This window comes from Eptatretus burgeri, chromosome 6 (genome assembly GCF_056783735.1).
Source record: "Eptatretus burgeri isolate ZD-2024b chromosome 6, Ebu_testis_v1, whole genome shotgun sequence".
NCBI lineage: Eukaryota > Metazoa > Chordata > Myxini > Myxiniformes > Myxinidae > Eptatretus > Eptatretus burgeri.
Genome location: NC_140966.1, coordinates 95,896,262 through 95,910,067, shown reverse-complemented (window position 1 = coordinate 95,910,067; position 13,806 = coordinate 95,896,262). Strand labels below are relative to the sequence as shown.

The 13,806-nt window shown below is 47.1% G+C and overlaps 1 protein-coding gene across 2 annotated transcripts; it reads left to right on the top strand.

Moving 5' to 3' along the window:
- Positions 1-3,826, top strand: LOC147025390 (actin, cytoplasmic-like). 2 transcript variants are annotated; one of them, XM_085886347.1, is made up of 6 exons: positions 1-152; positions 1,048-1,193; positions 1,277-1,516; positions 1,637-2,075; positions 2,158-2,339; positions 2,417-3,826. In XM_085886347.1, the coding sequence occupies exons 2-6, from the start codon at positions 1,071-1,073 to the stop codon at positions 2,558-2,560; spliced, it is 1,128 nt and encodes a 375-aa protein (XP_085742473.1). In that variant the 5' UTR covers positions 1-152; positions 1,048-1,070; the 3' UTR covers positions 2,561-3,826. The 2 variants fall into 2 exon arrangements, with proteins under 2 accessions (XP_085742473.1, XP_085742474.1); XM_085886348.1 differs by having other exon boundaries at positions 108-169.
- The last annotated feature ends 9,980 nt before the right edge of the window (positions 3,827-13,806 follow it).

Here is a 13,806-nt window from a genome sequence, read left to right as displayed (position 1 = left end):
TGAGCTTTCACCCAATCAGCGTCGAGCTCTCCTGCTTTTTACCATTTATGGTCAAATTGGGAGACTGCCTGTGGGGGCATGAAGGTTGTTATATAAAATCCCCAAGGAGGGGAAGGACTTCGACATTTGCTGTGAAAGGTGATTGCTCCGTGGTAGGTGTAGTAGCCAGGTGGGAATAATTGTGGTTGGTGACTCCGAATCGTGTTTCTGCTGAAGGTTCCGAAGGTTCACCTGCGCGCATTGACTTGTTCGTGTTACCTGTCCTCATCTGTTGGAATAGATTTATATGTAAATTGTGTGGAGACTTTCCTTTACGTGTTTTGTAGAATTTTGTTTCGTTCTTGCGTTTTGAAAGTTTTATCAAAATCTTAAAAATTCACAATCGATAAAACGAGCGCGATAGTTGAAAATGTTGTCTGTGTATGTTGTGTATATAATATATGTGTGTATATGTATATGTATATGTATCTCTAAAATCTCCAAGGTGTCCTTCTGGACAGGTGAGTTCAGTGCTCTGTCCAGATCCTTGTGCAGGAGTATATATTTCATTTTTGTAACTCTCACGGTGCATTCTCAAACATTGATTGTCTTTGATCGTATACGTGGCATTTTGTTGCGAATGGATGTATTTTATGGTGATGCATGGCTTTTCTTTTGATAAAATTCTTCAGTTGAAAATTTGCTTGTGTGTGATAGCAGAGGTATATGCTCTAGTATTCTTGGTTCGAAAATCGACCCAGCAATAAACATCCTGGTGTGCTGTGGGGAGTGTGATTCACCAATGTGTGCCAACCATTGGATGGATATTAAACTAGGCGTCCTGTCTACCAGCAATAGTTGGTAGACGTTAAAGATCCTATGGTGTCCTTCATGAAAACTGGGCGAGCTATCGCCGGCACCCTGAACAAGTTCCAAATTCCTGCCCTGACTTTTGGGAAGGCAATGACAAACCAGCAATAAACCTTTGCTAAGAAATTGTTTTTGCAGCACCAACGCTCTGTCGAGTATCGTTGCATCTCATCTCGTGTATTTTACGTCATACTGCAGATTGATTTTGAAGGAAAGACGAAATGGAGGACGACGTTGCAGCACTGGTGGTGGATAATGGCTCTGGGATGTGCAAGGCAGGTTTTGCTGGAGATGATGCTCCACGGGCAGTTTTCCCATCCCTTGTTGGGCGGCCAAGGCACCAGGTGAGGAGGATCAGATGTTTCATCAAGGGGCGGGAGGATGATGAAACGGCTTTAAGGACTTAACTTAAGGTCTTCAATTCCAGGGAGTGATGGTGGGAATGGGACAGAAGGACAGCTATGTGGGTGACGAGGCCCAGAGCAAGCGTGGCATCCTTACACTGAAATACCCCATCGAGCATGGCATCGTCACAAACTGGGACGACATGGAGAAGATCTGGCACCACACCTTCTACAACGAGCTACGTGTCGCACCTGAAGAACATCCAGTGCTGCTCACCGAGGCTCCGCTCAACCCCAAAGCCAACCGGGAGAAGATGACTCAGGTTGAAATTTTTTTTATCACTTCCTTCCCCAAGTTGTCTGAAAATGAATTCTTGAAATGGTGGATTTTGAAGAGAAATTTCATCAATTTTATGAATATTCTGTGTATTGCCTTTCTGCAGATCATGTTTGAGACCTTCAACACTCCTGCCATGTACGTAGCCATCCAAGCCGTGCTGTCTCTGTACGCGTCCGGCCGCACCACGGGTATTGTGATGGACTCCGGCGATGGAGTCTCTCATACCGTGCCCATCTACGAGGGCTACGCTTTGCCGCATGCAATCCAGCGCCTCGACCTCGCTGGGCGAGACCTCACAGATTATCTTGTGAAGGTCTTGACCGAGCGTGGATATTCCTTCACCACCACAGCAGAGCGAGAAATCGTGCGAGACGTCAAGGAAAAGCTTTGCTATGTTTCACTGGACTTTGAGCAGGAGATGCAGACAGCAGCCTCATCTTCCTCCCTGGAGAAGAGCTATGAGCTTCCCGATGGACAAGTTATCACCATTGGGAATGAGCGCTTCCGCTGCCCAGAGGCGATGTTGCAGCCAGCATTCCTGGGTAGGTTTGTTGGTGAATTTTAACGCCTTCATTGGTTGGCCATGAATGTTTGTAAACTGAATCCAAATGATTAATCCCTCAGGTATGGAATGTGCTGGAATTCATGAAACTACATTCAACTCTATCATGAAGTGTGATGTGGACATCCGTAAAGACCTGTACGCGAACACCGTGCTGTCAGGAGGTAGCACCATGTTTCCGGGTATTGCTGACCGTATCCAGAAGGAGATCGTAGCCTTGGCACCTGCCACAATGAAAATCAAGGTGAGGCTGAGTCACTTTTCTCCTTTGGGCTCTCGCATTTTTCTCTTTTGGGTTCTAATTCTTTAATTTTCTTCCAGATCATTTCTCCTCCTGAGCGAAAGTACTCTGTGTGGATCGGGGGTTCCATCCTGGCATCCCTGTCCACTTTCCAGCAAATGTGGATCAGCAAACAGGAGTACGACGAAGCTGGGCCTTCCATCGTGCATCGCAAATGCTTCTAAATGTTTTTGGTCAATGGCTCTTGTTTTGACTTTTGTAGTTTGCATTGAGCATGTATATATGTATTTTTTTTGTATTCCAAGTAGAAGTTACCTATTCTCTTGATGCCAAGCCGTCATGCAGACAAACTTTTAAATGAAAATGTTGAACCAGCTGTCAGGGAAGAAGGGGGGGGGGGTAGGGGTAGAATCTGCTTACCTGACTATTTTAAGTGGTGCAAATAAAAGCTTTGCTTGGGTAATCCAACAGATGTACAAATTATCACTTTCAATAGAATGGAGGGCAATAGGCCTGTCCCACATTCACACACTTTGATGTTATGGTTGATACCAACCACAACATCACACTCCAATTTGTTTTTGCAAATGCTTCATTTAAATTGGGGGGTAAAGGGGGTGTTGTTTTTAGCATTTCTTTAATTTTAACTTGAGCTACCTTGCTGATTTCTCTGTCGGGGTGGGGGGGGGGCAGGGGGGGTGAGATCCATCACTGGAATGTTAAGAATTTAACTCTGCCCGTGTGCTCATGCAGCTTAGATTTGCACTCGTATCAGGGTTCTGTCAAGGCTAAATTATCTATAACATGCAGTAGTTGGTCTATGATTTAATTGTGCAACAATTAAGGTAGTGATTGCTATCATAAGAAGTATTGTGAAAAACCTCCTGCACAGGCAAGGCTAGATGTAGGGCTATAAATTCACTTTACAGGACATAACGGACGCTTTGAAAGTGCCATGAGCAGGTTTGGCAATTCTGCTGAGGGCTTTCAAAGGAACATGGGATAAAGTGGCCTTGTGAGCTACAGGTTGGTAATGGGGGTGGGGGAGGGGGGGCTGCATGCATGTTGTGGTATTTTGGTGCCTTCGCAGTGTTCAGTTCATTTGAATCAAGTACATGTGTTCCATGCTCTTCTTTTGACCCTCTGCTAAATTCTGTGTATTTGCATCTTGTCCCCCTCCCCCCAAACCCCACCTGCATCAATTGCTTTAAATAAACCATTATATTTATGCGGAATGTCATCTTGTCTTCTCACCTTCCCGTGTGTGAGCAACCACCAGTTTCGGAATGTCGCTGAGCAATGCTTGTGGGATTTTGTAAATGGTTAAGTTGAATGCAATGAGATTCAAGAGATTTGTGGAGGTCAAAGAACACTTGGTACAATGGGAGACATGAGTCTGACCTGTCTATGTGACAGTATTAAGCAGCTTTGTTTGTTACCTTTTCACCTCAACTCTTCCATTCTTTTGAATTAAAAATCATTGGAAACTACTTATGACGAAGTTGGCAGTGTATTTGGTGTTTCTCTTTAATAAAAAAAAACTCTTTGTTTCCGCCCCCTAAGTTATGCTACCGCGAAAAAACATGCATGGGGTACCCTTGGGGAACATGCTAAATTTGGTTGGATCTGGTTCAGTAGTTACCTTTACCCAAGGAGAGGGTATTGGATTTTGGTCTGCTCGTTTGTGTGCCCAAACACCTTCAGTGTGTATTAATTACATAAGACCATGTTACATTCTCTTAGACCCTAAGACTGTTTACTACCTTTTCAGACCTTCACAATAACAGCATTTAGACCTTTCATTTATTTGCCACAAAAACGTCCTGGTGAGGGCCTGAATTCTCTGATTTCTCTTGCTTTTAGTTTTGGAAGCATGTGTAAACAAATATACAATTTCACTATATATATATATATATATATATATATATATCAATTTTCATCAGTGAAGGGGCTTAACAATAAAAACAATTCTTAATCAAATTGTAAAAACAAGAAAGAATTGCACCTTTTATTGTTACGGGCCGGGTATTGGCTGTGAGCACGACCGCAAGGTGGAGCAGTAGGGTCGACTCGACCTGGAATCCAGATCCTACCGTTCAGAAAAGTCCGAGGGTACGGGTCCCTTACCGGACCGTGAATCATCAATAATTCTACCACGTGGTACAGGGTTATTTGCCAAACTTCAAAATACCTAGAGATCCACGTGGCGAGTTACCGAGTATTCACACCATCGACGGCACTCGTACGGAATGAGCCGTATGCGCGCTCGACCCTTGCGTGACCCGAACGGACGGTCACCGAGCTTCCGTCTGTCCCAAATGCACACCACTACGGCAACGACGGCCTTCTATACTTCTTCCAACATGCACCACGTTAAACCAATAGAAGAACCACAAAAACGAGCTGATACATTTCACACATGGGTTTATTTATAATGGGGGAAAAGGGGGGGAGCACGTAAGGAGCAGAGTTATCTGACTATAAGAAATGCAAGGCAAATAATGTACAGCGAAGGCACTTCACAATTTACTACTTACAGACGGGCCCACCGACAGATACACACACAGATACCCAGAAGGACATGGACCTGTCCACCTCGTGTGGTTTGCCTGACATGAGCGAACCAGGCCAGCCTCGAGATGCGGTCCGAAGAAGCAGGCGCCAGCGAGACGATGGAAGAACCAGGCGCCAGCGAGATACGAGCAGTCGGGAGCTCCATCAGCGCTCGTCCCGACAACTAAAAACCCTCCTCCTCATCCGAACGCGCGCAACCTTATTCACCCTTGTCCAGCAGGGGAGGGGCGCCTCCTCGTGCCCCCTCACTGGACAGTATTGGCATGCAAAATATGCTCGTCATCCTGTCATTGGCCAAAACGGGCGACAAGGCCGTTGATTGGATTGGGGTGTTCGTGACGGTCGTTCGGTGGACCGCCCTCCAAACAGGCAGAGGAACATTATCCTGCATGGGCTCCGCCCACATACATACTGACATGCACGTAGGCAATGGCGTCGGTCAGAGCGAGGTGAAGGTGAGGTTGATGCTGGTGTTGTTGTAGTTGACGTTGGTGGTGTAAAAATAAAAGAAAACCCTGACTATCAAAACAACTCTGCTGCGCATGAACATTTAATTACCCATTAAACAAGGGACGGAACCCTAACTAAAAACACGTACTTACCGATATAACTGTTCTATAGGACCTGTATGATGAGTACTCGTGGCTTCCAGATTCGTAACACTACCCCCTCCCCTTTTTACAGACTCGTCCCAAGTCGTCAAATTTTCGTGTGACCAGCATGTGTAAGTTCTCCCCTAGTACGATTTACCTACGGATCCCTGAGTGCGACTTTTTTAACATGTCCCAAAAATAAATAACCTAATGCGCTGCGCAACTAACTAACAGACTCACTCGGACAACTTAAATAAATTGTCGTCACTACGACAGACATACAGGTGGGTCAAACTTATTTACAATCTTAACTTAACTAATATTTACACTAACCATGGCCCAGGACCTGTCTGTGGGGAAGAAGGCACAAATAATGTCAACAGTTTGTGTGGGTGAGTGCTCAGCAGCTGAAGGTCAGTCGTCCTCAGGGCCTGCTCAAAAGGTCCCCCTTGAGTATTTCAGTGAACCTTCCTCTCTATATTCCTTTCATACCCACAGCTGCTGGAGGCAACTCACCCTAACACGGCAGGCCATGCGCCGTCCCACAGGCCATTTGAAGTGGCCCTTATGCAAGAAGAAAGACGTCGCCAGGCTGCTCAGTTGAATGAATGGCTGGAGATGGATGCAAGACGCACGGGCTGCACCAATGCAGTTCCCATGTGTGGCTGCCTGTAGGGCAGTCTTTGCAAAACACTGGATGATCCTGGCGCACATGGTGATGGTGACACAGGGGCAATGCAAATAGGGTAGCAGGCATGGGGTTATGACAAAGGTAGGCAACAAGGCATGGCAAGGCAAGGCAATGCACACCAGGAACTGCAGCACAAACACAGGCCGGTGTAGGAAGCTGGCCGGCCTCTGGTCTCGTTCTGTGAGGTTCTGGAGGGAGTGTGATGGTGCCGGCCGCTCTGGCAATGGGCTCGGATCTAACCTACGGTCTCCCCCCCCCCCCAACCTATCGTCTTTGCCTCTTTGTCCATACCCACTCTCTTAATTTGCAACACAAAACAACCAAATTTAGCGCCTTTATATCTTCTTTTTTTTCCTCTTATAATTTTGTCTCCCTAACCCCCTTTCTGTCTTTGTCCGGCTAACCTACTCCTAACCCCTAAAATCCTTTCTGGAGGGAAATAAGAAGAGGCTAGTGTCCTGCCTCGAGGCCCAACAAAGCCTCAGAATAGCCTCCTCAGATTTCAGCCATCTTACCAAGGTGGGTCTAGTGGCCGACAGAGAGTGAAGGGATGGATGGTGTGAAGGGTTTCATCTCCTAACTATCCAAGCACTTATTAATTTTAAACTACCCCTGGGCTTTCAAAACACCTGTCACTTTAAGCTATCGGTTCTAAAAACCATGATTCCCTTCCCCCGTGTTGGTGTCCATTATAAATTTGGGCCAAGCCCTCAAATTTTCACTCAGGCCCTTGCACAATTTCATGGCTTGGCAGCGTGGCTCACTTGGCAGGGACTTCCCCTCTGCGAACTCTAACCATGGCACCCCGAGGCTCTAAGGCTGTCTCTGAGCCTACCCGCTCCCTTTGAATGCAGGGGGTTGCCCTTCCTGGCATTGCCCCCCTCCGATGCCTACGTGGCATTTTGGCGCTTCGGGTCCCGTTTCCGATGGGTCGCCCGTGGCCACTACACTATCCAGGTCCCTTGGACCCTTGGCCTACTCTGGCCGACTGTCCGGTGCCCAGGGTGCCCTCTACTCGATACTCACCTTTCAACAGACACGCTCCAAGCCAGTCCATGGACTCCTGCACCCCTCCAAATGGGTTTCGTGCCTTCTCTCAACAACAACAACAAAACGACCTCCTTTCGTTATATTTCACTAACCCACTAACTAACATTACACTGACCCCGGGGTCACTTGGGTGGGACTCACTCCTCCCCCACTCATTCATTCGCACCACACATTCCACCTTTGCTCTATTCACACACTCGGGCCTGCTGAACCATACTCACTCATTGTATTTATTTTTCTCTCTCAATTTACTCACATCACTCATCACTCCGGTCAGGTCAGGTCAGATCTGTGACCTGCTACAGGTCCCATGTTAACCTGTACGAACCTGTTCCATGGTCGGGTTGTCGGCGACTAAACCATCTCCCCCACCAGGTTTTCTGGTGAGGAGGGTGTTTCGATACGGACACCCAGCAGGATTAAAAACAAAACCTGTCAAAGGGTGGAGGAGCTCCTTGTGAGCCAACGGCCATCCATATCTAGTGCCGAACTGTTTGCAGACGTCCTCCTGCAGTTGGGTTACTTTTTTATGAGGAGGTTGGTGGCAGAATTTGCACTCCGGCCAACGTAAAACCCTTCATTCCGCAAAACACACAAACGCAAAAAAGTCTGAAAACCCACTCCGTGGGAGTACCTCCTGTGCAGCTTCCCTTCGCAGGGCAGCTCACCAGATGATGGGATTGGGGCAAAGCCTTTGCGACCCCCAATCTTTGATGAAAGGAGGGAAACCACGGGGTAACCTCCTTGGGTCAGATTGCGGGAGAGTGTGTCGGAGTGGTGCTGACCAGACGGCGGTCTCCTTGGGTTAACCTGAGGCAGTTACTTCGGGTGGGTGCCTGGAATGTCCTATCCCTAAGAGAGGATGATCACCTGTCTCTGTTATCATCTGAGCTCAAGCGTTTGGACTCGGTATTGCAGCTCTCTCTGAGCTTCGTAGCCCGGATTGCGGTGAGATAATGGTGGGTGGTTACATCTACTATTGGTCTGGTCGCTCTGATGGTTACCAACCTCAAGGAGTTGCTGTAGCTGTGTCCAATAAGCTGACCCCAATGATAATAGAGGTAACACCGCTCAACGAGCGTATTATGAGATTAAGGATTCGTCACTCCTTAGGTTTCATTTCACTGGTCTCTGTATATGCTCCGACTGAGGCGAGTGATCTCACCATGAAGGACGCATTCTATGCCGCGCTCGAGTCTGTGGTTGATCAGTGCCCCAGACGAGATACACTTCTAGTCTTGGGGGATTTCAATGCATCGACTGGAACTGATAGCGATGGTTATGAGACGTGTGTTGGTCCCCATGGGTCAGGAACTATGAACCACAATACCAATAAGTTACTTGACTTTGCAAGAAGTCATGGACTTAGGGTGGCTGCTTCATGGTTTCAATGCCCACAAGCTCATCGCTGGACTTGGTATTCCACCGCAGGGAGTGTGGCAAAGGACATTGACCATGTCCTCGTTGATGGTCACTGGAGGATGATTCAGAACTGCAGGGTCAACCGGAGTGCCCAGTTCCTCAATACTGATGACCGGCTCATTGTAGCTACTCTAAAGCTGCACCTTAAATCCGGGAGAATGGTACCATCCCAGCCTAGGTTGGATGTTGGCAAGCTCAAGGATGAGAGGGTAGCTGAGGAGTGTGCGAACAGGCTGAGTGGACATTTGGGGGGTCTGAGTGGTTTGGGGGTCCTGAAGAGTTGTGGAGTGCCTTCAAGACCACCATCATTGATGTTGCTGGTGGATATTTTGAAACTCAGCGCAGGGCAAAGAAGAATTTTGTCTCTCAAGGGACACTGGATACCATTGACCAGAGTCGCAGGGCCAGGCTGAATGGCAAAGCTGAACTGATCAGGGAGCTGAGGCGTAAAACTGTACGTGCACTAAGGGTGGACAAGGAGGCCTATGTGCGAGGAATCTGTGAGGGGGTAGAGCATCACCTGTGGACAGGTGATTCTCGTCCCACTTACAGGGGAATTCGCACATTGCATTCATTCAAGCCCATCCCTCGGAGCACTGCAGTTAGAGTAGAGACTGGTAGGCTCTTGACAGAGGAGTCCGAAGTGAAGGCCCGCTGGGGCATTGAGCGGTTCTACCAGGCTGATCCACCAGCTGTTGACTTGGACGTCAAGGGTGTTACAATCCCTGTTTCTGACCCTCCAATCAACTGTGTTCACCTTCGCTTGTGGAAACATGGGCTGCGGTGAACCGGTTGAAACGAGGTAAAGCTCCAGGGATCTGTGGCATCCGTGCTGAACCTCTCAAGGCTGGTGGAAATGCTGCACTCGTGTCGTTGCATGCAGTTTTGTGCTCTGCCTTGAACACAGGCATCATCCCAAGTGATTGGAAGAGGGGCCTTGTTGTTCCTCTCTGGAAAAGGAAGGGTGATCGCCAAGACTGCAACCACGACCGTGGGGTGACGCTGCTCTCAGTGCCGGGCAAGGTCTTTGCTCGGATAATTCTTGATAGGGTTTGTTGTGATAATTAAGTTCCATACTGTAATTGGCGACAACGGTAATTGGGCGGATGTGGCAGCACAGTATATGAAGGTCACTGGCTGGTGTTGATTTATACCACGTACTCCGTAGAAAGTTATGCTGGAACAGTAATGGTATGTTATATACTATATTAGGAATAATTTACTCTGAGGAATGTAATTGGTATTAGAGTATGGAGTTTAACTTCGTTATTATGTGATGTGTATGTGGTATTTGCCTTCAGTATTATGTGTACTAGTTGTTGTATTTTGTTATTCTTACCCTATGTATATTTATGTTGTTGTAGATATGCGTATGGGTTTTGTGAGAATAAAGCCAATCGAAAAGGTCTATTGTTGATTACTACAACAATAATTTATTCTCACAAAACTTCCCTGGTTGGATTGGACCAGAAGAGCGCCGAGGCCTACACTGGAATGGAGCGTTTGCTGAGACCCGAGAGGCTGGATTCGGATCCCAGTTCACCCACGGCGGCACAAGAATGGAAACACTGGTTAAAGACGTTCGAAAACTTCCTGGGAGCTCTACCACAGGATAATCTGGATAAGATGAATCTGCTTACAAATTTTGTCTCACCAAGACTATACGAAACTATATCAGAGTGTACCATTTATGACGAGGCTGTCCGTACTTTACAGTCACAGTACGTAAAGCCCACTAATGAAGTGTTTGCACGCCATCGTCTTGCAACTCGCAGCCAGCAGGTCGGAGAGTCCTTAGAAGAATACCTTCTGACACTGAAAACGTTAAGTAAAGAGTGGAACTTTGGGGCTGTAACAGCAACTCAACATTGCGAAGAATCCATCAGGGATGCCTTCATTAGTGGCCTGCAGTCACCACTGATCAGACAACATTTATTAGAGAATAAGACTTTAGATTTAGCTACCATGTTTGATCAGGCTAGATCTCGAGATTCAGCCCAAAGAAATTCAGAATCTTATTGTGTTTTTCAACCCTCCCGTTCATTGGGTGCTGCCTCATCCAATCAGAATACCGGTGAAGTGGAACCCATAACTGTAATGGCTGCTACGGGTGTTAAATGTTTCTTTTGTGGTTTTTTAAAACACCCACGTGTAAAATGTCCGGCACGAGTGGCTGTGTGTCACAAGTGCCAGAAAAAGGGTCATTTTGCTAAGGTGTGCCATAGTACTTCATCAGTAGCTACTGGTGCTTGTGCAACTTCCTCTGATCAGGCAACGCTAGCGGCTGTACCTTCTGCCGCTGCCCCAGGGGTGTTATCAAAGGCGGTTGCGATGGTCACGCTCAATGGAGTGGAATTGGATGGCCTTATTGATAGTGATAGTTCAGAAAGCTTTATCCACCCCAACCTCGTTAAGTGCCATTCCTTAAGTGTACATCACACCCGAGGCAATGTTTCCATGGCATCCACTTCCTTCACCGCTCAGACATCAGGGTTCTGTCGAGTCAATATCAAAGTAAACGGTCGGTGCTACCAAGATGTGCGTCTGTCCATACTCCCTCAGCTGTGTTCAGATATAGTTTTGGGCCAGGATTTTCAGGGACTGCATGATAGTGTTACACTGACATATGGAGGTAGTTTGCCTCCTCTTGTTATCTGTGGACTCAGTACACTGTGTGTTGACCCTCCAGAACTGTTTGCCAACTTGACAGCTGATTGTTATCCTGTTGCTGCTCGATCACGCCGGTACTCTCCCGATGATCGTAAATTCATTGAAAAGGAAATTCAAAGGATGTTGAAGGAAGGTATTATAGTGCCCAGTAACTCCTCTTGGCGTGCACAGGTTGTTGTCGTTAAGAACGAAACTCACAAGAAACGCTTAGCCGTGGACTATTCAGAAACTATCAAGAAATTTACGCTTCTTGACAGGTATCCTCTGCCTCGTATAGATGACACTGTTGACAAGATTGGTCAATACCGTGTTTTTAGTACGATTGACCTCCGTAGTGCGTATCATCAAATCCCCATCAGAAATGAAGATAAGCCATACACCGCGTTTGAGGCCTGTGGACGCCTTTATCAGTTTGCTCGGGTTCCCTTTGGCGTCACCAATGGAGTGGCTTGCTTCCAACGTATCGTGGATTCATTCATCCAAGAAGAAGAACTGGTTGCAACATTTGCTTACTTAGACAACATTACTATTTGCGGCATGACTCAGGAAGAGCATGATGCTAATCTCACGAAATTTCTTGAGGCTGCTAAGAGAAAGAACATAACTTACAATGAAGACAAGTGCATCTTTTCAACTAACAGGCTCAGCATTCTCGGTTATGTGGTGGAAGGAGGGGAAATGCGCCCGGATCCTGAACGACTCCGACCCTTGCAGGACTTGCCTGTGCCTCGGGACATGAAATCGCTCCGACGCATCCTTGGCTTCTTTGCCTATTATTCACAGTGGATACATGACTACTCAAGCAAGATCCGCCCATTGTGTGCCACTACTATTTTTCCCATGACAAGGGAAGCAGAAACGGCTTTCCATCTTCTTAAGCAAGACATTGAAGGTTCAGTGGTGAGGGCGATTGACGAATCCGTACCCTTCGAAGTTGAGATCGATGCTTCAGATGTGGCAATTGCTGCAGTCTTCACCCAGGCAAGACGTCCGGTAGCCTTCTTTCCCAAACCCTTCATGGACCCGAATGTCGTCATGCTTCTATTGAGAAGAGGCCCAGGCTATTATTAAAACAGTTCGCCACTGGAGACAGTATTTGACGGGTAGACATTTTACTATAAAGACAGATCAACGTTCAGTGAGTTATATGTTTGATAAGCAGCATAAAAATAAGACAAAGAATGATAAGTTCATGCGTTGGATGATGGAATTATCTTGCTATGATTTTGACATTGTGTATCGTCCTGGTCGAGAAAACATTCCCTTTGACACATTCTCCAGGTGTTATTGTGGGATGGCATGCCACGATCAACATTCACTGTTTAACCTCCACGAAGCCTTGTGCCACCTAGGGGTTACCTGCTTATACCATTTTGTGAAATCTAAGAATATGCCATACTCTGTGGAGGATGTCCGGCAGGTTGTTGGATCTTGTAGAATATGCGCAGAATGTAAGCCCAAGTTTCACCAACCAGATAAGACTCGACTCATAAAAGCTACTCAGCCATTTGAGCTTCTCAATATATATTTCAAGGGGCCTCTTCTGAATACAGATAAGAATCAGTATTTTCTCAACATTGTGGACGAATATTCACGGTTTCCTTTTGTATTTCCTTGTGCCGACATGACCACTTCCACGGTTATCAAGTGCCTCCATCAGCTGTTCACTATTTTCGGAATGCCGGCTTACATTCATTCGGACCGGGGACCCTCCTTCATGAGCAAGGAATTACAAGACTTCCTTACCAGTAGGGGGATCGCTGGTAACAGAACTACGAGCTATAATCCTCAAGGGAATGCCCAAGTGGAGAGGTTCAATGGTACCATTTGGAAGGCAATCACAACGGCTCTAAAATCCCGTAATCTACCCATCAAATGCTGGCAGACTGTTCTGCCTGATGCTCTCCACTCAATTCGTTCACTGTTGTCTACAGCAACCAATGCTACCCCTCATGAAAGACTTCTGAACTATTCTCGTCGTTCTTCCTCGGGAGCCTCGGTGCCTACTTGGCTCTGCAATCCTGGGCCAGTCCTGTTGAGGCGTCACGTACACACGAATAAAACTGATCCCCTTGTGGATGAAGTCGACCTCCTCCAAGCAGGACCCCACTATGCCCATGCTCGCTACCCAGATGGCAGGGAAACTACGGTCTCTGTTAGACACTTAGCCCCAATTGGAACCCCGTCCAAGAGTGAACCCCAAATTCTACCTCAGGCTTCTGAAGAAAATGTAATTCCCCAGGGTAGTCCCCAAGACGCACCCTGCTCAGAGGGGGGTGATCTCGTTCCTGAGATGGTTCCTGCAACTCCACAGCAATCAGATGCTGTGGATAACCCTCCAGTGCCAAGAAGATCTGGTCGCACCATCCGTCCTCCTATTAGACGAGATTTATAGAGATAGACATCTTGGAAGGGGGTGAATGTTGTGATAATAAAGTGCTGTACTGTAATTGGCGGCAACGGTAATTGG

Bases quoted from the DNA above. Each gene is read 5' to 3' on its own strand.
- LOC147025390 (XM_085886347.1), top strand. From the start codon at position 1,071: ATGGAGGACGACGTTGCAGCACTGGTGGTGGATAATGGCTCTGGGATG. The intron at 1,517-1,636 runs GTTGAAATTTTT...GCCTTTCTGCAG, and splicing joins ACCGGGAGAAGATGACTCAG to ATCATGTTTGAGACCTTCAA. The intron at 2,340-2,416 runs GTGAGGCTGAGT...ATTTTCTTCCAG, and splicing joins CTGCCACAATGAAAATCAAG to ATCATTTCTCCTCCTGAGCG.